Below are 27,180 nucleotides of genomic sequence, written 5' to 3'. Positions count from 1 at the left end.
TTTGCTTCCCTAGTCCCTACACTTTTCCTGAACACTTTTCCTAGACTTTTCAGGTTTTTTGCTAACACTTCCTCCATTCTCCTCTTCTGTACAGAATTCTAGTTTTTAGTATTCTTCACATTTATCTGCTCCTGCTTTCTTTGGTAACATAACAATAACATTTTTTTTTTGAAGTGCAATGCAACTTTCCTTTTTTTGTAAATATTACACGCTACTTTGTATAACCTACACAAACTTTCTTCACCTACACTGTGCAGTAATTCTTCAGGTATCTCATCTATCCCAGAAGCCTTTCTGTTATTCAAATCCTTTAATGCTCGATTAAATTCAGATCTTGGTATTGTATCTCCCTTTCATCCTCTTCAATTTCCTCTTCTTCCTCTATAATAACAGTTTCTAATTCATTTCCTCTGCATAGCCCTTCAATATATACCAACCACTATCAACCTTTTCTTTTACATTATAAATCAGTGTGCCATCTATGTTTAACACATTATTCGATTTTAACTTACATACCATAAGATTCTCCTTAACTTTCCTGTATGCTTAGTCTATTTTACCAATGATTATTTCTCTTTTCACTTCTGAACACTTTTTTTTAATCCACTCTCTTTCGCTAATTTGTACTTCCTGTTTATAGTACTTCTTAATTGTCGATAGTTCCTTTTACTTTCTTCATCACTAGCATTCTTATACTTTCTACACTAATCCACCAGCTACAAAATATCTTCCGTTATCCAAGGTTTTCTACCAGTTCTCTTTGTTCTATCTAAATTTGCTTCTGCTGATTTAAGAATTTCCTTTTTAACATTCTTCCATTCTCTTCTATATTTTCTGTTTTTATCTTTTTTACTCAGTCCTCTTGCAATGTCTCCTCAAAAATCTTCTTTACCTCCTTTTCCTCAAACTCTCTAAATCCATCGAGTCATCTGACACCTTTTCTTCAGGTTTTTTAACTCTCACTCTAGATTTCATTATCACTAAATCATAGGCGCTATCAATGTCTGCTCCTGGATATGCTTTGCAGTTTCTAAATCTCTGCTTGTATTACCTGGCTTTTTCCAATTATATATTCTTTTATTATGATTTTTAAACTGGGTGTTGGCAAATACTAAATTATACTTTGTGCAAAACTCAGTAAGTTAGTCCCCTCTTATGTTTCTTTTGCCCAGCCCTTATTCACCCACAATATTTCCTTCCCTGCCTTTTCTGATGCTTGCATTTTAATCTCCAACTATTATTAAGTTTTCATTCCATTTTATGTGTTTAATTGTTTCATTAATTTCTTCGTATGCACACTCTACCTCATCATCATCATCATCATGGGCACTTGTAGGCGTAAGACATTAACAGTCATTGTCGGCTTAGGTTTTTTATTTTATTTTTATTACAGTGATTCTATCACTAAGCTTTTTGAGATACTTTACTCTCTGCACTACCTTCTTGTTCATTACAAAACCTACTCCTGCCTGCTGTTTATTTGATGCTGAGTTAATTATTCTATAATCACATGACCAAAAGTCATTTTCCTCTTCCTATCAAATCTTGCTAAGTAATACTACATCTACATTTAACCTTCCCATTTCCCTCTTTAAATTTTCTAACCTACCAACTATTTTTCAAACTTCTAACATTCCACGTTCTCACTCGTAGAATGTTATTTTTTTAATTTTCTGGTGATCCTTTCTTAGTAGTCCTCACCTAGAGACCTAAATGGGTGACCAGTTTACCTCTGGAAAATTTTACCAAGGAAGGGTCTCCATCTTTGCTACATGAAAATGCAGAGCTACATTTTCTTAGAAAATACAGCTGTAGTTTTCCATTCCTTTCAGCTGCGTAGTATTCAGAATACTGAGTGATGTTGATATGAGCATTTTAAGTTTTTCTGACCTACGCCCTTAACAACTACTAAAAGAGCTGCGACCCTCTTTCAGGAATCATTCTTTAGTCTGGCTCTCAAACAGATACTACTTTGCACCTTTTGTCCAGCTATTCTGTATTTCTGAGTAATTCAGCCCCCTCACCATGGGTCTCATGATTCATAGAAGAATGCCATAAAGGTCTTTAATACGGTGGTTTTCCATTCCAAGGACAAGAGGGTGTTGTCCTGCCTTCTATCACCCTCCATAGAGGCTGTTGGCATTTGTAGAAGGAAATCTCCTTATCCCGAGAGAAGCTTGGTCCCTGCTTTCGTTAGCCACTTACACATGCTACCATAAGGAGTATGCATAATCGTTGCCCTCTCTTTACTACAGGGAGGTGAAAGACTAGAATTTCCCTTCCTTGAAATCAGGACCATAAGGCATTTCCTGATTTCTGCAGTACTTTAGAGAGGTAGTAATCATTAAGCATACTCATCAATTCAATACTGTGTCACTTTGTTTTTTCAATGAGATGATTCATTTGTCTAAGAAATACTGCTACCAAAAATTGAGAATTGTTAAAATGATATAGAAAATGCTTCAGAAGCAACTTGAAAGAAAATTATGCTGTTTAATACATACATGAAGCAATGAATAGCATACATGACACTGTGAGTAGCTCTGCTATTCAGAATCTTAATTCTGAAAAATTAATTCAGAATAGCAGAGCTTTTACTATGTTTAGTAAATCTCAGTATATAAAAGTTTAGTAAAAGCTATATATATATATATATATACTAGACAATATAAACTATACATAGTGTAATTATATAATAGGTAACAGGCAACATAATTATATATACTAGATAACAATAATAAGTTCAGAATGTAATTACATTATTTCAGTTTTATCAACTATACATTTAATTTTATAACACAAATGTCAGTATTATTAATATATCTAAAGGGATGTCAATAAATTCTTTTAAATAAAGTGATTATTTTACTATTCCTAATGCCTATGAGTAAATTATTTACACAGCCAAAATACTGACGGGTCCACTCAGTTCTACGAGTTGTATAAACCAAGACATTTAGAATATATATCTTATACACAAGATATCTTATACTCGATAATACACAAAAATAAAATAAGAAAATTAATTAAATAAATAGAACAAAGAAATGCCAACACCTATCACAATAAATCTATTAACAACATATTTACATAATAACATAAAGAACATGAAACTGCAATTTATATTACACACATTTAGCCAGCATAAGACTAACTAAATATAAAACAATGAAATTATATAAAAGTAATTTATACAATATGAGAAGAAATCAAAAATAATAACTTACCCCATATAAAGGACTGCTTTATTCCAATATGGACGTTTTTCCATGAAATCACTTAATGTTTGAACAAAGTCAATAAAGAAGCAACAACATGGAGCTTCAATTACAATAACAATAAATCCTGATACCCTGTAAAAGTAATATACTAAGATTAATTACCAACAGATAGTTGTGAACTCATTACTTGTTAAATATTTATAATATATATTATAATGACTTTTAAATAATTGTAATACAATTTTTCTGATTTTTTAAAAAAGGTGATAGGGAATTGCAAAATTTGAGGTATAACACAACCTATTTCACAAGCAGAGAAATAAGTATTAGAAAAAGTTTTAATAGGCAAAGTATCATTACAGTGGTGAAGGAACAAATTCAGGAAGATCAATATCGTTCAGATCAATATCTATCACCCTCCATAGAGGCTGTTGGCATTTGTAGAAGGAAATCTCCTTATCCCGAGAGAAGCTTGGTCCCTGCTTTCGTTAGCCACTTACACATGCTACCATAAGGAGTATGCATAATCGTTGCCCTCTCTTTACTACAGGGAGGTGAAAGACTAGAATTTCCCTTCCTTGAAATCAGGACCATAAGGCATTTCCTGATTTCTGCAGTACTTTAGAGAGGTAGTAATCATTAAGCATACTCATCAATTCAATACTGTGTCACTTTGTTTTTTCAATGAGATGATTCATTTGTTTAAGAAATACTGCTACCAAAAATTGAGAATTGTTAAAATGATATAGAAAATGCTTCAGAAGGAAAAAAACTTGATTTTTTCATTTAGAATGCTGACTGACAAGAGATAATAATCTAAAGAAGTTTTCAGATAGCATTTCTAGGTAAAGAAGATATGATAACACGCCAAAAAAAAATTAGGACAATGAGCTTTAAGGACAAAGGCATTAGGGAAAGGAGACGATAAGAATGGCTAAAGCAATAAACTAAAATTTAAGTGCTATATGAAATGAAAGTGAGATTCCCACAATGGTTTGACAATATCACAGACTTGAGACAGAGAAATGAACAGTCACTGCCTTTCTTATTAATAGAGCTGAAAGAACTTAAGAGATAAAAGGATAATATAGAAAGGGAAAGATAAAAGGAGGGAAGGAAAGTGCAGCTGTTTGCTTACAATATTGTCACATGGAGCAAAAAAGCAAAAAAGAAGTTGATGTATGGAATGAAAGGAATTGAGTATGAGTATGTTAAGAAGTTAAGAAAAGAGGAAGACATTCATGGTAACAAAAGATGAGAGTACAAAGAGAAAAGCTAAAATTGATACATACAGTTCTTTAAGAGGTAAAAAAGTTTAAATATTTGGGTAGCAAGCTAGCAGAGGATGGAGATTTGGTGAAAAGAAATATGCACAGTGCACATATTCTTATTAGAATATAAAAAGAAGTAAAATGAAGTAAGCATATTGAGCAAGGAAATATTATGCAACATGAAAGAACTAATGTTGTATATCACACTAATTTTGACATGCAAAGCCAAAGGCTTGGTTTACTAAAGGAAATGAGGAAAGCGCACCTCTTGCTATGAAAATAGAATTCCTTAAGAGCATCACAGGGAAATCAAGGAGAATTGTTTAAGGAATGTAGAAGGGTCTCACAAATATAGAAAGTACGTTGAACAAAATATGGAGAATAAGATTAAGATCATTTGGGTTAAGAGAATGATGGATTATAAGGATTATAAAATATTATATTCAAAGGTAAAAGAAAAGGGGGCAAAAAATTAAATCAAGGAAAAAGTAGCTAGATAAAGTCATTATTAAAGGAACATACAAGAAGAAAAGCTTATGGAGAAGTGATGAAGGAAAAGAATGAGAAGCATTCTACAATTCATTGCTTAATTAGTGAGGTTGATAGATTGCTCAAGATGAACTTAATATTAAGTTGTTAAAAAAAATATATTTTTTTTTATTATGTATGTTTTTTAAAAATGGTTCTTTAACATAGTACAAGAGAAAAAGTAACTTTCTATACTTTCACTTTACAAAGTCACTTCAATTTGATACAGTTTAAATAATATAAAAAGTGTGTGGTCATAAGAGAAAAATCAAAATGTTTGGTTTGATATACACATATTACCAGGGTGAATCAAATATAACCCGGAATTTTTGCTTTATAGTTTATTAAAGGATAATAAAAAAAAAATTCACAAAATATTATTTTTCTACATAATTTCCTCTTTTGGAAACATATTTTTCCAACATATTCAAACATATGTTTAAACATGTGAAAACATATTTTAAATATGTTTTCAACATATTTAAACATATTTTCAAACATATTTTTTTTGATCCCACTTTCGTAAAATGAAAGTGGGTGTGACGTCAACCAATTGCGCATGAACGCTCATCTTTAAATTTCTGTCCTCCAAGTGCTTCTTTTAGTGGCCCAAACAAATGATAATTGCAGGGCGATAAGTCCAGACTCCATGGAGAGTGCTTCAGTGTAGTCCAGAAAAAGAATACAACTTTTTCTTGAGTTTGAGCTGCGGTATGGGGCTGAGCATTGTCGTGAAGCAGAATGACATCTCAAATTGGAAACTGACATCTTTTTTGACGATACGTGAGTTTTGCTTTGTCTAAAAGTTGGCAGAAGTAAGCAGAATTCAATCTACTATGTTCATGGAGAAAATCAACATGCAAAACTCTTTTGAAATCAAAAACCACTGTGGCCAGAACCTTTCCAACTGACAGTCGAGTTTTGGCTTTAATGGGTGGATGTTCTCCATTTTTTCGCCACTCTGTACTTGCCTGTTTTGATTCTGGGATGTAATGGTGCATCCAAATTTCATTGCAAGGTCATGATTCGATGTACAAAAAATTTTCCTTCAGCTTGGTAATAAGTCAACAACTGCTGGCCTACCTCCAGCCTATAGAGATTCTGACCTTCAGGGAGAAGACGAAGGACCCATTATATTGCCACTTTTTTAAATCCAAGATCGCCAGTAATGACTGCCTGAGCATTGCCGTAGCTTATTCCGATCTCAAAATATATTTCTGCAATTGTTAATAGATGGTTGTCCTCAATAAGGCGACGAACTATGAGAATGTTTTCAGCAGTAACACCTGTCTTTGGGCGACATTGGTGACCTTCATTTTCAACAGTTCTCATCCTTTGGAAAACTGCTTATGCCAATCATACACTTGAGTCTTTGTAAGTGTGTTGATCCCTAAGTGTGCCTGAAGTTTTCTCAATATTTCGGATGGTTTCACACCCTCTGCAGTGAGAAATTTAATAGTAAGATGCTGCACAATGTGCGATAATACTACCTACTGTGATACTGACTAGAAAAAAAGTAGTGAGCTGGTTTTCTAAGAGTGGGATCCCCTCCGCGCATCCCTACATAAAACACTGAGAAAATTCCGGTTTATATTCACCCTCGTACAAGAATACAAATATATATGTAAGCTTGCTTAAAAACTCTACTTTGCAAAACATTTTAAATATATTAATAATCCAGTGATCAAGTAATAATTCTATCAGCAAACCCATAGCTATGGGTACAATAATAAACATAAACATTTTATTTCAATCGGTAAATACTCGTAATTTATAACGAGTTACAAAAAATGTTTCTTTGTATTTTATGGAAAAGTAAAACAAGCTTTTCTTTATATTTTAAATGAGTTTTATTAAACCAAATAAGTGCCATTTTGATCGACTACCTTTTACCACTTTGGAGGTAAAAATCATAATTGCACCGTGTAGAACTTTTGTGTTTTCTGGACAAAAACAATGATTAATGATTTCACAGGCCTCTATTGAAGCCAACATTATTCCATGAAGAGAGTTGTAGAGACTGAAACAAACTGTGCTTGACTGTATGGTGATTTATCAAAACCTACCAGCCAAGCTCTTTCAATTTTCAAAGGGGCACCAAATATGTATGGGTTGTGGTGATTTGTTACAGAAGATGAGACCTTCTTATTGGTCAATTCTTGTCATTTTATCTCAAATACTTGTTGTAATCTTTCCAATTGTTGATAACAGAGATTTTTTAATCAATCGTTTGATCGGACGACAGCTGCTCATAGTGAACAATTCCTTTCCGATCAACTTTGATAAGTAACCTTACAAACGCATGCAAGTGTTGCCAAATTTGATTAATATTACAAGTTATGTAATTATAAAGCCATCTACTGGGAGAATATGACAAAACATTTTCCCCGACCCTGATAAATCACGAATGAGATGGAATGCGACCTTTCTGAAAATAGCCTGGCAGAAGAAGGTAACGTGTAGGAAAATCTCCATTCAAGTATCACCATAAAATAAAAAGATTAATAAGTACAAAAAGAGGAAGAAAATAATAATTATTACAGATAAAGCCAAAACTACTCACAGCTCAAGCGATTAAGAAAATTCACTATTTTAGAAAAGTATTTATGAAAATGGAAAGGAACATTTATCTCGCACACTTTAAAACCATGAAACAAAATATTCATATAAACAAAAAACTTCTGAACAAAACAAAATTTTGTTCAGTTTTTAAAAACTGAACAAAATGATTAAATTGTTCAGAGGGCATAAGTAGAAAAGTGCAATATACCTTTTTTACTGCAATATTCTACTTCAAACAAACAGAAAAATATAGCAAATTGAAACAGGAAAACCAAGGTTAAAAATCCAAGGAAAATTTTGATATCAGGTTTTTTAAAATTTAATCTTTTCTTAAGAAAAAAATAAATAGAAGTTGTACTTACATCTGCCACAAACCAGCAAACGCACAACCAAAGTTAATAAACAAAATTCCAGAACAATTCCATAATCCAAAAATTATTGCCACTAAAAAAAAAAAAAAAAAAAATAAAATACAGAATAAAACTAGTACAAAGCACATACAATCAAAATTACTCTAAACAGCAAAATGAATGAGTTAAAAGTTTAGATAAATTAACCATTACTAATAATATGTTAAAACCAGATAATATTGTTGGAGCCTTTAAATAATGAGAACAAACATTATGTCGACAAACAACTTCAATTGAAACCAAAAAGTTAAAAAATGGACTATCAAATAAAATAATGACTTACCCAATCTTTTTTTTAAGTTCAGGAATCATGTGGCAATCAAGCAAGAAAAAAAAATCAATTTCAATTTACCTGAAAAATCTATTGTAATAAATAATTTGATTACAAGTTACAACTCACTGCTACAGTTTATACTTTAATCCAATCACTTTTAGATTTCCAGTTTTAAAAAGTTTAATTTTCACACCGGTTTTTTAAGTTCTACTTTGTGCATTAACATGTCATCTGTCAGCACTATAAAATAATGACAGCCTCTTGAGTAGTCTACATAGTATATACAGAAACTCTATGATGTATCTAAAGTTCCACTGTTCTGCTGTCTCCATTTCATTCAACCAAGACATTTGTCTTACACCTGAGACAAAAAATGAGATTCCCATTTCATTTCCTACCAGTTCGGGTAAGCATACAATCATTTTTATGTTAAGGTATCCTGTTTAGTCTGGCTTTTTGACAAAATTCAGCTAAAATAGGTTTATTATTTTATTTTTTTATACAAATTAGGCAATTTTGCGGAGATCTTTGCTTATTGGATTTTATTAACAAATATACAAAAATTTAGATTAAAAAAATGAAAAATACAGAGATATGTTCGCAATCTCAATCGCTGAAATAAAATTAAATATTCTGCAGCTATACAACCTGTGGCATACAATAAAACTATTGTTTTTGGTACCATAATCTGAATAAATTTTTAAATCTAAATTTGAATAATTTTAATTTAATATACCATTTCCCTAATCCAATATTACTTTCAAACTTTATTTGTTCACTAATTACATTTGCATTGGTGTTTTTTATTAACCATATTTTCTCAAGAGAAAGGGATTCTAATTTATTTCTAATATTTGCATGTTATTCATACTTGAAAATCTATATTTACTACCTAATGTGGTCAGCATAATTAGAGTTAATATTACTAATTTTGTTTATTACATTTATATACTTGTAATGTTCCTGAGGGTATTTTTTTTTTTTAATTTTTGTAGTCATTCGTAAGTAAAATTGTATTTAAATTTACTTTTAAAATTGATAAAACTCTTTAGTTTGATCCATCAGTAATGTTGCCAATATATGCAAATATATTTGTATAGATTTGCTCAAATATTTTAAATATAAGTTCTAAACTATCCTAGATATAACTTTCTGATAAGTGGTATACATAATCATAAATCTATAAAAAAAAAATTCTATACAGTTAAAATAAATTAATGATTTGCTGTACAGAGCATCGTTTTACAATCTCAATATATGTTGCAGAAGTGGCATATAATAAATTATACCTGCAATGCCGCCTATGCATATACTCCGGATGAAAAGTTTTTCTTATTTGCAAGTGCAAAAAGCTTAAGTAGATATAAATATCAGGTGGCATTACTATTCTACAAGAAAGGAAGTAAAAGTCTTAAGGATTAACATTTTTTGAACTTAATTTTATTACGTTTATTGACCTGACAAAAATAGTAGCAAAAGTATGACTAATAATATATCACATACAGTATTAATAAAATGTATAACATTATTTTTTATTATTAAATATTTAATATTCAGAAAACTTAAAAAACCAATACCACAATTTTTTTCTTTTCTTTGTCAAGATGTATATATACAAATTAGCCTGTATGGTAATTTGTCAAACTAAATTTTTTTCCATAAACAAAAAACATCATAGAAATCAAAATGGGTACCACATTGAAAATAATTAAAATCAAACTAAACGAACACATAACTTAAAATAATCAATTAGATTTAACCAACCTAACATGAAATGCCTGTAGTCTGGGAGTCAACTAGACTCTATGCTCCTCTATCAGAGTACTACAAATAAGGCAAAACTTGTTACAAACATAAAAAAAAATGAGAAAGGTGTTTTTTATACATTTAAATTCATTGTTCATGTAATTTTCTTATCATATTTGCAACCGACAAAGGCTTTTCTGTGTTGTCTATTAATGAGATATAACTAAGTTTTAATTTAAAAACAATAAACATATTATTGTATTATATAAAGTTAACTGAATAAACTTAGTTCTTTAAAACTAAAGTACATTTTTATTATACCAGTAACAAGTAATTATTTTATATTAAGTGATTTACATTGGTTCAAATTAACAATATTGGTTTACGAATTAAAAGATAATGAATAAACAACGCTTGACCTACACTGCTTAATAAATTATGCTAATGGTACAAAAAAAATAAATAATAGTAATTTAAAAATACATACATCCTCCACCAACTGTTCCTAACCCTCTACCACCATATTTCATCCACCACGGCACTTCATCTTTTGGTACCAAATCTTCATTTGGCCTCTGCATCAATGATGCTATTTTCTCTGAAAAAGACTATAAAGAAAATAATAAACTGATCAACATTTTTTAACTATAATAAATAATCATAAATATAATTTTATTCATACTAATTGAAAAATTAATAACATTAATAAGTAAGTGTGTTCATCATGTTCATAATGATACTAGGAATAAAAACTGAAACATTTCAATGTAATATTTATAGGCTTCAAGTACTACTTAATTTTCTTCTTCATCCGTAATTGAAATAAATTTAATTGTGTACAATGCAGTAATAAAACAAAAATTTCATTTCAATCTCCTGGGCTGATGCTGTTTCAAATAAATCAGTTTTCAGAATCTAAAGCATTCATTCTCAAAGTGGGCAATAACACCTCCTTGTGGATGCTAGAGGCCTTCATAGGAGGTGGTAGAAGGCCCACAGAAAATTGGGGGCATTCATGCGGTCTAAAAATTACAACTGTATCTATATAGTAATATAACAACAATAGTGATAGCAACATTGCTTGCTTTTTTGAAAGCAATTTTAATAAAAATACTTCTAAATATGATTAAATATGTGTTTTAATTGCTCTCATGTAAAATGTATGTTTCAACTCAGAAACAGGATACGCCTCGTTTAAAAACATTAATTGCAATTACTGTTTTTAAGAGCGCACCTTCAAAATAGCAATTGCAATTATTATTTTTAACAGATGGTAAGTTTAAACATTTTGGGGGCCCTAGAAAATGTTAGATTCTCAATGTGGGTGATGGGTGAAAAAGGTTGAGAATCAATGATCTTAAGTATAAAAAAATTTCCCTGATAAAAAAGTCCCACATTTAAAAATTATTAGCAATTGCTTACGCTCATAAGCATAAAGTTACAAAAGACACACTCAAGCATAAGCAGTAGCTTTACTTATGCAAAAGATGGACTGTTTATTCATTCTTGAAAAGAATAAAATAAAAAAATGTTAACTATAATCAGAGCAAATTATTTTTAAAAACAGAATTTGCCACATAAAATAAAACTGAAAATACTTATAAAAATACAAAACTAAATGGAATGCAAGAAAGAGCAGGTAAAACTATATGATGGTATACGTTTTGAAAAGCATAACATCAGGTGACTGTTGGAGGGGATTATAATTGATCGTAGAGCAGAGTTAACTACAGTTACAAGTGTTAGTAGTGCTGCTAAAATAAAAAATTGGCAGTAAAAGTGTTAGATATATATCTTACTATGTGATTAATTATAATAATGTACAGTATTATATATATCTACCTGTAACATTACAATAATTAACTTAAATTACAATACATCCTACCAACAATATAAATTTAATCTATTAAATTTTTCTATTTTTCTAGTTTTTCTTTTTAAACACAAATGAACACAATTAAAGTAATAAATAATTGTACGATTTTAAAATAATGTAGTGATATTAACAATGACTGTTTAATCAAGTTTAACTGAAGAGAATATATATGACAGAGATTCAAATATAAACATGAATTTTCATGCACTATTCACATGAATGCAAACACCCATTTAATAAACACTTGCATATCAGAATATTAATTAATACTGCTCATTAATTAATACCGCTAATAATAAACACTGCTCAGACTTATTAATTAATAAGTCTGAGCAGTGTGAATACTAGTCATACAGAAGATTAATATTAAATTTCTAACAAATGAAAATGTCATTCCATCTCAGCAGTTATTAGACTTAAAAAATCAGGATCAGATTGAGTGCATCTCTCAGTCCAGAGCGTATGAACAGTACTGGTCATTCAGAGAAACTTGAAAATGAAATGGATACTCATCAACCAAATATCTCAATCAATGACGACAGAATAAACTGAAGCACTTATTGGGGAAAAAAATGGTGAAATGCTATTAGGAATATCACAGAGAAACTTGAAATAAATCTGGTAAGCAAACACTAGGTAGGTTCCTAGCTTTTTGCAATTCATACAAATGGAAAAAAATTGAATGCTGACATTTAACTTCTGTGATGATGGAAAAGGATACAGAGAGGTCTTTAAACCTATGACAAAACACTGATCACTTCACATTTCAGATTTGTGGTAATCACCCCAAAATCAAAATGAGCAATTACATACAGGCGTCATTCACCTGAATCACAGAAAGCAAAAACTATAATTTCACTTAGGAAAATAATGGTAAACTTATTTAGGATTGAAGGGACACAATGCCCCAACTTTCTTTCACTGTAAAGAAATATCGCCATGTTATACTATGATATTATTTTAATTCATAAAATGAAGCCAGAAACTCATTTTAAAAAGAAATCCATTTGTTTCCTCCAGGTCAATGCTAATCCTCACCATATCACTTAACTACAAAAACACTACAAAAGCTCAAGTGGGATGTGCTCCCACCCTTTATAAAATTCAGATTTAGGCCACTGGACTATCTGTTTGATCCATTTAAGAAGTTTTAAGGAAAAACGAGATTTGTCTTTAATGACATCACAGACTCTACATGAAACAGGTGAATGTAACACAAGGACTTCTCTTCTATGAACTAGATGGCAGGAAACATACTGAAAAATAATATCTATTTCAATCCCCCCTTATTGTATCAAAAAATTGATTTTATTACTAAAAATGTCCCAGTTTAAATTAGAATCTCTATACTTAGTAAATCTCTTCAGTATTTAAAAAAATTGTATATTTTAATTACTAATGTATATTTAAACTAACAACACAAAAAAGGAGAAAACAAGTAAATGAGATTAATAATTTATTCTTCAATTAATTTTGTAATTTTATGTTATAACTACTACTAGAGTTACATATAATTGTACTGATATGGAATGACTTTTTTTTATTTATATTAAAATTATGACATAACAGAAAAAAATAAATATAAATAGGTTACTGACAGTTGCATTAACTTAATATTTCTAAATCTGCTTTCAACAGAAAATAGGAGTAAATAAATTTATTTTTTTTAAATATTATTTCTTGATGGCATAAATTATTCTGGCATGACTATAAGACCGCTTCTTTTAGATTAAAAAAATAAAATTAATGATGTTTATATGCTATGCTCTTTTAAGATAATCATCTTTAAACACATAATAGACTAAAACTAACAAAAAGTGTGTACATAAATTTATAAAAAATAACAAAAATATCAGTAAAAATATATTCAAGCACATAATTATATTTATAATCAATAATACAAAAAAAAAAAAAAACTTCATGTCAGTAATTTAGTATCTTTAATAATAATGAACTACTGAGGTTTATATAATAAATTTATGTTTATTTCTCTATATTTAAAAAGAAGACTTTTAATAATTTTCATCTCTCACTGACTGGAAGCAATGGAGTTCAACAATTACTGTAAGTTTAAAAGAAAAATTGATAAGAAAAAACTCAAACAGTCATATAAACTTGCTGAGAATCTGTAGACATGAAATTTTACTTATTTATAATTCAAGTAATTAAAGAATACAATAAAAAGAATAAAAATTTATTTTGAATGCAAAATAAATTAATGATAAATTACTTAATAATATTAATATTAAGTAATTTAATACACTTGAACATAAACTCAAAGCAAAAACTAATCAAAACACTTTCACAAGAATCAATTTAAAGAACAAAGTTATCTCACAGTCTATATCCTATGTCATGGAAAATGTAATTAATTAGAGAATATAACACTGTTATCTATACTAGAATGACCTTTACAAAACTAGGGAACTACAAATAAATGAGTATAATTTCAATTATATTCTTAAACAAATTCTAATTCTTAAAAATATATATATAATGTTAACTAAGATTTTATTTATTACATGAATCTAAAGGAATTCAAAATTTTTAATTGTTCAATTTGAATGAAACTTCAACATTTTAACATTCATAAATAAGAAGTGAATAATTTTCAAAAAAGCAGTTTTTAAAATAACATGTTTTATTGTTTTTATATAATTTTTTATTGTTTTATCATTTGCAGTTTAATTAAACTGATGTAATACAACAAAGTTCAAAAGCAGTATAACACTACTTTAAATGATACATTAAACCAATCTTGACATTTTATTGATTACTGGAACTGAAACTACAAAAGTAAACAGCAAAAAACATCCAGCAATTGAGAAATACGACTTATTAGAATTCAATAACAGAATCAAGGAACCATTACAGTTAAATATAACTGGTCTAGTTGGGTGTTAAATTGTCTACCTACCTCTGGGAAGGTAAATACTAACCTTATACACTACACACACTCATTAATCAACGAAATAATTTTAATAAAATTATGGCTTAATCTATGATTAAGGAAAAAAATATAATTTAAATAATTTAAAGCATTTTCATTTAATATTCTAACAATTTCAGATAAAGGGCTTAGTTAACTACAGTTCACACAATTTAAGTGTGAAATATCTGTTCAACAAATAAAAAGAATCAAATTATAGAACATATTTTTAAAAATTACTTTATATGGATTACTATTAACCATGTAAATCAGAATAAAAAATTAATATCTTAATCAATCTGTATAAAATCTAAATTGCATTAAGTAATTTATTTTATAACTTTGCAAACAAAAGATTTTCTCCCTATATCTTTGACAGTAAAGAAGAAAGAAATTAAAAACTTGTTTGTTGAAAGTAAAGAAAACATAAAGATTAACTTGGAAAAAAATATGAGAGAAGCATTGCTGTAAAGATTTAGAAAAACCTGAAAAATTTAGAAGTGCAACAAGCAAACGTAAGTAGATGACTGTGCAATTAAGTAATGATAAAAAGTTTCTAAATAAGAAAAAATAAATATAAAACCATTTAATAAATCAACTTCTTGAAACTCTATTTTTTTTTTTTGCACATAAAAAAAGTTTCTTTAACAAGGTTATTCATAATCTAATAATGAGCATTTAAAAAAAAACATATATATATATATACTGAATTCTCAACTACCATTAAGGTGATCCCCAACCTTCACATTCTTTTCTTTCAAAGAAATAATAAATCCTAAATAATTATTAATTTGTTTTTCAGCAAATTAAAAATATTCTGCAATAGTACGTTAAACAGCCTACGCATTAGTCTTTTTTAATTTAATAATAGTATACTTTTTTAAATATAAACTAAGGCTGTATTGTTGAATTGGTGCTTTGATGTATTCACTAGTATGTGAAAGTAGGTATACCCAAGTTATCAAGTTGAAAATTGGATAATGATTATACATATCTTAAAGAATGTGTTTGTTTGCATCTTTCAGTGGGATAAGAATTTTATGTTATGTAAAACAAAAAAGATTAATCAAAGTAAAGTATAATAAATCTATTTTATCTAATTTACATACTCAATGAAGAGGATGCAAGTAAGGTTATTATTATGAATTTACTTGTTTTTTAAACACAGACTACTATAAAAAAAAAACTGGATTATGTTGACTCATTAGTCACAACACATTACTTTGTGGTCTACTAACTCAATAAAATTATATAACTTAGTGTGTCACTATTACAAATAGTCAAATAAATAAATATCAAAGATTATTACATTAAATTAAATAAACCTGGAAAATAACACATCAAAAAAATATGCATTACATCTACATAGAACATGTTTTGCAAAAATAAAATGAACAACGAATCTCACGTATGGCATCAGATACACAAACAATTCTATTGCCATCTTCTCAAACACGCAGATAGCACTATACGTTTATCGTAATAAATAATTATTAATAAGGATCAAATAAAAACATGAATTCGAATGTTGATAAAAATAAATAAGTTTTTAATCCAATATAATTAAAAACATGGGCCTAAGATACACTTTTGCTTGTTTTAATTAATTACATATAAACACAAAATAATATCAATTTGTAAAAAATTAAAAAACTTAATTTTAAGTATCATATTTACCATTTTTTTTAAATACTGTACCACACACTCACACACACGTTATCTAATGATGGAACACCATACAAAATATGGTAAAAATTGACAGTCTGTAAAGATTTTTACAACAGCTGACAAAATGTTGACCACAATGACCAACATTACCGAACAAATGTGATTCTATAAAACATTTCTTGTTCGTTTTAACAATTGTTTTTTTTTTTTGAAATATAAATTTATCTGACTTCTTGAGACAGAAATGCTAAAAAAAAAAAAAAAAATACGTTTAGTTAAATGTAATTTAGATTTATGTTAAATATTGAGTAAATATTCTATGACAACACGTTGGTATACATTTGTTTATAACTGTGACCAATTGCAGTCACATTGTGTCATTGAATAAAAATGAACAAAAACACACAGCCTTGAAAATAAAGTTTAAAAAGTAAGTATTTAATAAACAATATTAACTGAATTTTTTTTCATTACAAATACAAACTACATTTTCATTAGTAATACACCAAGGTTATTCATGTGTTGGTCACACTAGTTTTGTACTTCTTACAAAGAAGTATTGTAACCGCGAAAAATTTCGGTTTTTTATTTCAACGGAAATATCCATTTTGACTAGTTTCGGCGTGACGTCTGTTCGTACGTACCTATCATACATAACTCAAAAACTATTAGCTGTAGAATTATGAAATTTTGGATTTAAGGCTATTATAACATCTAGTTGTGCACCCTCCCCTCTCGATAGCAATCAACTGCACCAAAAGTGTCCAGAAAAGCCCAAACCCCAAAACAATTTGAATTTTAGACTTTTTCTTAACTGCAGTGATAAGCCCTCATCTAGAGCGTTTCAACGATATATCATAAATGGTACTTATTTTAATTGGTTCCAGAGTTACAGTCAAACAAGATTTTAATTAATGAAATATTTGGATCTTACAAGGAAAGGCACATCAGTTCGAATCAGACTTCACTTCCTTTTTTTTAACTTTTTTTTTTAATTTCAATATATTGATTTATTAATAATTATTAACCTCTGATTGTAAAAAATGTGTGTATTAAATATTAAATAAGCATACTAGGAAGTGTGCTTATTTGCTATATCTGCTAAGTATCATATTTTTTCTTTAAGACCCTTAATGTAATTTTTAGCATCATTTTCAGCAGAGTGCTGAAAAATATGCCTTTTTCTGGTATTGCTATTAATGCCTCAAAAAGTTTAGAAAATCCCTAAGTATGTAATCAAGCATATGTACATTAATTTAAGCTATATTAATTCATGTGGTTTGTTTTTTGTCTTCAGTCATTTGACTGGTTTGATGCAGCTCTCCAGGATTCCTTATGTAGTGCTAGTCATTTCATTTCGGTATAACCCCTACATCCTACATCCCTAACAATTTGTTTTACATATTCCAAACATTGCCTGCCTACACAATTAGCAGCTGGAACTTATTCTACCGAGAACATAATTTAACACGTACTGTTTTCATGAAGTTGCCCTCACATGTTAAATCTAATCGGAGGCTATCTTTTGCCGCTCTCTTGGCAGCCTCATCAGCTTGTCATTCTCAAGGATGCTACAATGACTCGGGCCCCATACAAACACCATTGTCTTATTTATTTTTGAGAGGGTATCATAGATTATTTGGACAATTGGTTCAGATCGTCTGCAGCTCAAGCTCTCGAGTACATTCATAGAGTCGATTATTACCAGGAAGCTGTTGTCACTACAGGTCTCTATAACTTTCAAGGCGAAGTAAATTGCATAGTCCTTGCAAAAGAACGCAGAGAAATAGGCACTACTATTATCTCGTAAATAGGCTTACATATTATCTCGTTGTTAGGGAGTATAATTGAACAGCCACATCTTTCGGCCGAGACAGAGTCTTCTGTGTAGATGTGAGTGTACCCATTGTACTTCTTGGTCATCGCTAAATTGGGCTTTAGCAGATTGGTAACGTGGGTCCCGTTTATGTCTTCCAGGTGGTAAATATTTGATCTTTAGAGACGCGCACAACCAAGGAGTGCTGCATTCTACCTCCATTCCGAGAATCCTCAGAACAGACAGATTCCTGGAGACAGTGAATCAGTCTAGATTGAAAGACTGCGGTAAAACTTCTTCTCCTCTAGTAGTAGAGTGCAACTGAGCCTGGTCATTTGCCTTGATCAGTTGGAGAGATGAAACCTGCTGATCACGTACTTGATAGCCTGATTTCCTCCTGTAATGTAATGGGAGTTCATAGGATTTCATCAGTAAACTACATACAGGTACTAAGCAAAAGTATATAGGGGTACTAAGCAAATATCACTGTAGATATGCAAATGCAAGGTATTGTGCAAGGAGTCTAGTAAGTCCTTAATTTTTCCCCTCAGAGAGTCAAACAGGATGCAACAACTTCAGGCCTATACCATGGAACTGATGTGCATATGGCAGGAGTGGTGGGACACAGGCCAGAAGGATTAGTGGACCCACTGTTTGATTGGGGATATTCGAGCTTGGTGTGAGAGGAAGCATGGCCAAATTGATTTCTTCCTTACACAGTTTTTGGCGGGATATGGGGGTTACAAGGCGTACCTTTATAGGTTTGCCTTGGACCACTCAGACTATTGTCCAGTCTGTGATGACGAAGAGGAAATTGCGCATCACGTTTTCTTTTTTTTTTTGGTTGCAATTTGAAGTTGCTCAACGGGGTATGTTGGATGTACTAAATTGTGAGGATATGTCACACTAGAGGAACTCCAGCGCATTATCCTAATGGGAGAACAGCAGTGGACAGCAATTTCAAGTTTCTATAAGTTCATAATGGAAGAGCTAAGAGCTGTAGAAGAAGCCTGAAGGGGGACGTCGGAGGGTACCAGGGCGGACAGGCCCACGGCCAAGTACCTCAGGGGCCTCCTGAGCATCTGGGGATTGCCTTTTTGTGGTGAAGCTGTGGGCACTCTGTTTCTCGTGCCTGATGGCGTTCTCGTTACTACAGAAGACAGTTGCCACTTGGTAAGTACTGGACTGATAAGTTCTGTTTGTGAGTCTATTTGTGTGATTTTTTACTCTTGGTGTTGGCTATTGTGGTTGCGTGAGTTATATTGAGTGAGTGTGTGTTTGGATGTTTCAGTTATGATTGCGATGGCTAATGTGTGTGTGGGCATTTCCCCCCTTCCTAAAGTAATGCTGCAAAGTGGTTCTCAGGAGGGGCAGAAACCCAGCGGTGGAGGTTTAGTTGGTAGTGCATAGGAACACATACGCACTTATCTTGTGGAACCTGTTAGTGAGTCCGACACTGTTTCGGCGCCTGTAAATGGAGTTCCTCCACCTCTATAACAAAAAAAAAGAAAAAAAGTTGGGCATTACATGGCCATTCTCAACCAGGTCATTTACATGCTTGCACTTAAAAAGTTTCCTTTGATTTTGTTGATCCTGTTCCATACCTCACTCATGGGAGTAGGGCTGTTAAGCAAAGCAAGGTAACTGCACCACGCTTGTCTTTGGCTTGTAGGATTTCCATTAGAGGTTCTAGGCCCTCATCATTATCCTTTTATGGATTCTTTGAAGATATTTTACTGACAGGTCTCTGGTTAGGAGTATTGCTCCTGTGTTTTGTATTTCTGCTGTGTTCCTAATGTCTCCCCGATGGTTGTCAGAGTTAGAGTTGATGAACAATGCCCTCTTCTGCCCCTTACTCGATACATTCAGAGATTGGTAGAGGCTAGGAGAAGACTTATTCTAAAACGACTAGATATCGTTTCGTTATAACGTAATAAAAATCTTTGCTAATAATGGATTTTAAATCTACACGTATAAATGTTATTTAACAGTTTCTGAAAAACATGAAGGTTATATGTGTCATTTCTCAACGGTCGTTTTTAACATTTTATCGAAATAAATATTCTGCTTAAAGATGATTTTTAAAATATAAATTTCAAACGTTAAGAAATTAAATAAATAAAGAGAAAGATACATAACTATTTTAAAGTTTTTCGTGTAATTAGATATGTCTAATCGTCTACTAAATTGCCTCTTTTCTTTACAGTTTCATGTAGAATATAAGAAAATTCATACGACGAATTAAACAGAAATTTGTGCTTATAAATAAAATATATTTAACCTATTATCGATAAATAAATTAATTTTATTTAACAAATATAAAATAAACGTATACTTACAATATAATGAATCCATAATATATATTCATTCAAATCAAAGCACTAACGCATTAATAAAAACCGACTTCTACAAGCACCGGGAGTCGAATTAAAATGTACGCAATACCATGATGAAAGTAACAAGGTGTCGCACACCCGGCGTTGCGCAGTGGCTCGTCCCAAAATCCTTTTCCCGCCGTGATGTTTAAATTCGTTTATGCGGTTGGCGCACAAACAGAAGCAAGACATCAATGCGATTAAAGGCAGAATTATCAAAAATAAACAAACTTTTGAAACATAAAAGAATAAAATTTATTGACTTATATGAAAATTGGTGTCGAAATGTGGATTTTTACTCTAATATTTATAAATAGGAAGTGCCATACTCACGTGTGCGTGTACACGCACTTCCAAATAAATATGGAGTGTAGGTTTTTTTGTTTATTTTATATAAAATTTAATCGACTGTATGTGGAGTCGAGAATTATGATCTGAATGATTAATTTCGTTTATTTCTTAACGATATAATAATTTTTCTTAATAAACAATTTACCTTGAATTAATTATTAATGTACTATTAGGTACAGAAAATAATTAACTTTGATTATTTTAATTCAAAATGAAAATATAATGGAAACATTTTATATGAAATAGAAAATAAAATAGTTTTCATTAACATAAAAACTAAAACCGACCCTTTTGCAATTGTTCTCTTTATTGCACGCGGTTTAAAATGGTTTACCTAGAAAATCCCTTGCATTTCATTTGACTCGTTTTGTACGACTAAAAACTTTTGTCCCAAAATCCCTTACTTATAAGTTCAAATAACCCGGTAGAAAATGAGATTTTGGGACGAGCGTATACGCATGCGCGCCGAATACTGTGCGCAATGCTACACCTTGTTACTTTCATCATGGGTTACACTAGGAAAAGTTTTCCCTTGCTGTTAGTTTCATTCATAGTTTTAAGCTCCTCTGTCTTTCAAGTTTTTATTTTCTTATAAGAAAATAATTTAATGAAGTTACCGATTGTAGGGTTAATTTATTACCTATAAATTACACCTACACTTAGTTGTGATTTGACCGGTTGGAAACGTCGATAATTAATCTGGTCTGCGAAACTCAAACCAGAAAAAATATAAAATATTGAATATATATGTTTTGTAAGACCTTAATAAAAGGTCTTACTTAATATTTTTTTGTATATACATTAGTAGATTGTCACGTGGTTTTATTTTACATTTTACTAGTTTCAAACTTATATCTTTACTATCTTTTTTTTTCTTTGTTTTTTTTACCTCTGGGACCACCGTTAGGTATTGCTTCAGAGGATGGGATGAATGACAATTTTTGTAACGTGTGAAAATGACCGGGATTCGAACCCGGGCCTCGGATGAAAGCCAAGATGCTACCATTCCCGCCAGAGAGGCCGGCCAAGCCAAATATTTTATCGCCTGATAAGATACTTCTTTTGGCCGAAATGATGACATAAATTAAATCGGTTGAATAACAAGTTACTTTCTGTTGGTTTTATTAATGACAAATTATTTTTTAAATAATGCTAAACTTCTTTTTTAAAAAAAAAACCTGTATTCTCTATTATATTAATAACTATAGCAAAAAATTTGGCGGCAGCAGTTTTGTAGTGGAAATTGATAAAAGCATATTTACAAAGAAGAAAAAATAACATTCAGATGGTAGATATTTGGTGAAATTTAAAAAAATAGAACTTCCTTTACACGATTCCTAACAAATTTCTTGTCTAGATAACAGACAGTCAAAACCGATATTATCAAGGAACGATTAATCATTTACTCTGAATCACGGTAGTTAAATCGAATAAACACTTGTCTTTCTAACATTTTAGTTTAGGAAATGTATAACTTCTAGACAAAGAGAACATTATACGTATGCAAAGTGCATAACGGTAAAACAATCAACGGTACAAAGAGACTCCATATGCTAATATCAGCAGCACATCACAACCATTGATTCTTTCATAAACCCGACGGTTTATTAAGAGCTTCTGGCCAAAATTAAGGAAAATTCAATTCCATTAACAAAAAAAAAAGATCGATCGCTGCAAGGAAAAGCCAAGCGGGCCCCTGAAAACTCAAATACTTTTTTCAACTTTTATTTTTAACAAAATGAATCGACTTTTATAAATTCTTTTGTTGCAAGAATAAGGTACACCGGTTTCACACAACTTACGTGAAATATTTTTTAAACTGAAAATTACATTATTATATAAATATTTTTAGGTACTTTTCATTTTTTGTAGACTTCACTGTTAATTATGCTGTTATTAAAGCACAATGATATTTTCATGCAAAATTTCAAGAAAATTAACGGGTAACTTTGGGTAAAAATAATACATATTTCTGGATTCCTACATTCTGGATAGCAACTCTTTACATAAGTTTCCTGATCGTAAGTTTTTCCTGATATATATTTTTGGCAAGTTTATTTCCTTTGAATTTTTTGTGAATGGCTTTTTAATAATAAGTAGAAGTTTTTGACCAAACCGAATGAAAAAAAATCAACTTCAAAAACAAAACTCCATTAAAATTTAAAAAGTGATCTGGGAATTTACTATCTCTGGAAATATAAGAGTGTGATCCATTGCCCTTTTCAATTATGCAACTGCTTGCACTAAACAGGGCGTGTTTTTATTATAACAATCAAAAAATTTGTGTTAGAAATAAATAAATAAATCATCTGGTTTATGCAGATAACATGGCAATTCTATTAGAAGTCAGAGACAAAAAATAATATAGATATTAATATTACAGGAAATAGCTGGTAAAGTTGGATTATAAATCTCTTTTGGAAAGACTAAAGTTAAAGATAGAAAATATAATGCCCGAGAGATGAAAACAAATTATGGAAAAATTAGAAGGGTAGATAAATTTAAATACATATGCTGAAGAACGGTTAACATAAACAGGAAAACCTACTATAACTCTTAAAAGAGCAAGAAAGATAGAACAGCTTATCAGATCTGCTAGAATACGTATAAAATAGCACTAACCGTACGTACCAATAAGGCATTATTAAACCGGTTAAACCAGAAGCATTATATACTATTGAACATTCATCACAAAAAAAAAGTTGGCATCCAAAACTCGGTAGGGGAAGAGCCTTGTGACAATCCTGGCCGTCACACTACCCCGTCCATTCCTAGCCTTGATGGACTTAACTGAAGGTCGTCTTTTAGATCCTCTAAACTTGATAGCATAACACAGTCATCAGTTTGGCCTCTGTCAAGATGCCACTGATTTAAATGCCTCGGCAGATATTTCCATCAGCGTACGAGTACATCAGCGTACACAACCTACTAATATTGCTTTTGTATAGCCTCTTCCAACCTTGACCACCTACCATAACGTCAACCGACTCGGTTTAATAAACTTCATTTGAAATATAAAAAAAAAACCTTGTATTTCATAAATACATATCTAGTACTCGTACACCACATGAAGTAATTTATAAATACAAGGGCTGTTCAAAAAATAATGATAATAATGACCCTAAGGGAAAATGTGCTACGAAGGGTGGTGGTAATACTCCGTACCATCGTGTATCCCATTCTTTTAGCCGTGTATAACGATCAGTTTTAAGTCGATCAGAGCCGTGTGTGGACGTATGTGATGATTCGCCTACCATATCCAGCATGGATAAACAGTTGGAGCTACATTGTAACGTAAAATTTTAGTGAAACTCGGGAAAAACCGAAAAGACGCGTATGAATTATTAACTGTGGTGAAGATGTTATGAACCAGGTGACCTTCTACAACTCACCGGCTTGGTCTAGTGGTGAACGCTTCTTCGCAAATTAGCTGATTTGGAAGTCGAGAGTTCCAGCATTCAAATCCTAATAAAGGCAGTTATTTTTAAACGAATTTGAATAATAAATCGTAGATATGGGTGTTCTTTGGTGGTTGGGTTTCAATTAACCGCAGATCTCAGAAACGGTCGACCTGTACAAGACTATACTTCACTTACACTCATATATATCATTCTCATTCCTCCTCTGAAGTAATAAGAGACGGTTTGGTGGGGAAGCAAACGAAAAAATAAATCGAATCATAACCGTAGATGAATCTTGAATGTATCACTACAATCCGGAACTGAAACAACAAACTTTCCAATAGAAAAGGGCGCAGTCGCCACCTCTCAATAAAGCAAAGATGAGTCACAGCGCCGGTAAGGTTATGATGATAATCTTCTTCGATTTTGGGGTTTTTTGTACCAACATGCTGTCCTTCAAAGCCAGACGGACACGACAGATTATTACAAATTGGTTTTGATCCTGATGTTGCGTCATTTTAAGAAAAAACGGTCGCACAAGAACACTAACGAAATTTTATTCCATAATGACAATGCACGGCTCACACTGTAGTTGTTTTCTTCAACGCTCGCGGCATCGCAACTGTATCCCACCCACTGTACAGTCCTGATTTGGCCCCTTCCGACTTCTAGCTGTTCGCTGAAGTCAAGTTTCCGCTCTAGGGACAGAAATTCATGACCAATCACGTGGTCATCAGAAGATGAACACAATGCACAAACAAGAGCACCGACAAACATAGCAAGGAAAATGTCTCTGGAATGCGTTATTTCAAGAAATTACGAACTCACTATTTGGTTACTTGGTCCACAGGTTTGTGAATATTTTCTCAGAGGGTAAATAAAATTAAAATTCTAGTGTTCAAAAAGTGACGCAACCTTATGGAAGAATGTTTCCTTCTTTTTTCCAGGTTTAATTGAGGAAAAACGGGTTACACAATGCAGTAGAGAATATTCATTGTCTCTCAATACACTAAATCCACCGGTTACACCCAGACTGCCTTCACAGAAAAGTACGGTGAGGATGCTCCAAATAAATCCTCCATCAAGTGACTGTACGAGTTCCAAGAGACAGGGAATATGGCAGATGCAGCTGAAAGTGCTAATACCAGAAAAGTTATTGATGTGCAAACTGTATTTTCTGTTAGTACCAAGAAGTTTTGCAACGCCTATCTAATCAGACTGGTCTTTCTATTGGTAGTGCCCACATGGCATTCCACAAGAGCTTAAAGATGCAACCATACAGAATTTGCATTGTTCACTGCAGAAACTGGAAAACATGTAGTTTTCTGTCAGCAGTTCAGATCATCTATAACACCAGATCAGGAAGAACTTGATGATCGGTTTTGGTCTGACGTCGCACGGTTCCATCTTGATAGGTAAGTAAATGCACAGAATTCACGCATTTTGTGTATGGAAAATCCACGTCAGCTGCACAGATCTTCTCTGCACGGGCAAAAAGTGGGTGTTTGGTGTGCGATGTCACATAGGTGAATCTTCATGGCACTCTCTCAAGACACAGTGAACAGTGAGCACTACATAAAGATAGTGGAACAATGTGTAACATTATATCTGTAGGACCAGCTAGAGTACATATGTTTCAGCAGGACAATACTATGACATTTTTGAATCGGTGTTCACGGATAAGTGATAAGTTCATGGATAAGTCTCCTGATTTATTCACTCCTGACATTTTCTTGTGAGGATACCTTAAGGATGCTCCTTACAAAACTCATTCTCTCACCATTCCTGAATTGCAGAGAAAAATTGAACGATGTCTTGCTGCAATTCCCCAACAAACATTACATGTGTTTAAGAATATGCAACATCATAGTCGGTTACATGAACCCCTCATAATGGAGGCTACTTTCAACACCTACTGTAACTTACTCATTTTCCCGTAAGGTTGCATCACTTTTTGAACACCTGTATAATAAAAAGGTACACATAACCGTCTAAAATAAAGCGTCTAAAATTTGCTTTAGTAGTGACAATCAGATGGAACTTTTAACAAATTTTAATTTAAACTATTTTGTGACTCTTTAAAGTTTAAGTGATTTAAAACTTTAACCTTTTAAAATGACAAGTACAATTTTAAACTTGAAGTAACATTTACATAAATATATACCGATTGGTGGTCGTTTATTGAATGTAATTTAAAGATAAAATTCTTGCACAGTTCTATGCAAGAAGACCAACTTTTCATAATTTTATTTTTTATAATCTTCAGCACAAGAAATATGCAAAACATAAATTAAATGAGAAAACTAAAAGAGATATAATCTCTTTTTTATTTGATATTAAAATATTTTTTTTATTAATAAGAAAATTAAATTATTACAACTGCAATTTGATGAAATAGTTAAATATAATGTACACACTATATTCAAGCAAAAATTTCAAACTCACTATATAGGCACATATGAAAAATATACGATACAAAGTCAACAAAACCTCAGATTGGAGTTAGGTTGTTATCTATTGTCAACCATAAATTGAGGATAACTGAAGAACAACTCAACCAATCCTCACAAAATTTTTTCACGTAGAACTTCAGATAAACTACTACAGAATATCTAAATTTTAATGAAATTGATCAAATAGTTTTGGAGATTTTCGAGCCACAACATTTTTAAATTTTTTATAACAATTGAGCGCTACTTAAGAATGACTCGACCAATGTTCATCAAATTTTCACATGTACAACTTCAGTTAC

The 27,180-nt window shown here is 31.2% G+C and overlaps 1 protein-coding gene across 2 annotated transcripts in view; it reads right to left on the bottom strand.

The window, feature by feature from the left end:
* Positions 1-16,608, bottom strand: part of fwe (calcium channel flower) — a 50,067-nt gene extending 33,459 nt beyond the window's left edge. For both annotated transcript variants that reach the window (XM_075357115.1, XM_075357116.1), the window contains exons 1-4: positions 16,495-16,608; positions 10,500-10,620; positions 7,945-8,026; positions 3,228-3,353 (exon numbers count right to left, since the gene is read on the bottom strand). In XM_075357115.1, coding sequence (XP_075213230.1) covers positions 3,228-3,353; positions 7,945-8,026; positions 10,500-10,620; positions 16,495-16,497 — 332 coding nt within the window. In that variant the 5' untranslated portion in view covers positions 16,498-16,608. The remainder of the gene's footprint in view (positions 1-3,227; positions 3,354-7,944; positions 8,027-10,499; positions 10,621-16,494) is intronic.
* Between the last annotated feature and the right edge of the window lie 10,572 nt (positions 16,609-27,180).

This window comes from Lycorma delicatula, chromosome 2 (genome assembly GCF_047948215.1).
Source record: "Lycorma delicatula isolate Av1 chromosome 2, ASM4794821v1, whole genome shotgun sequence".
NCBI classification, from domain to species: domain Eukaryota; kingdom Metazoa; phylum Arthropoda; class Insecta; order Hemiptera; family Fulgoridae; genus Lycorma; species Lycorma delicatula.
This window is presented reverse-complemented; position numbering and strand designations above follow the sequence as displayed.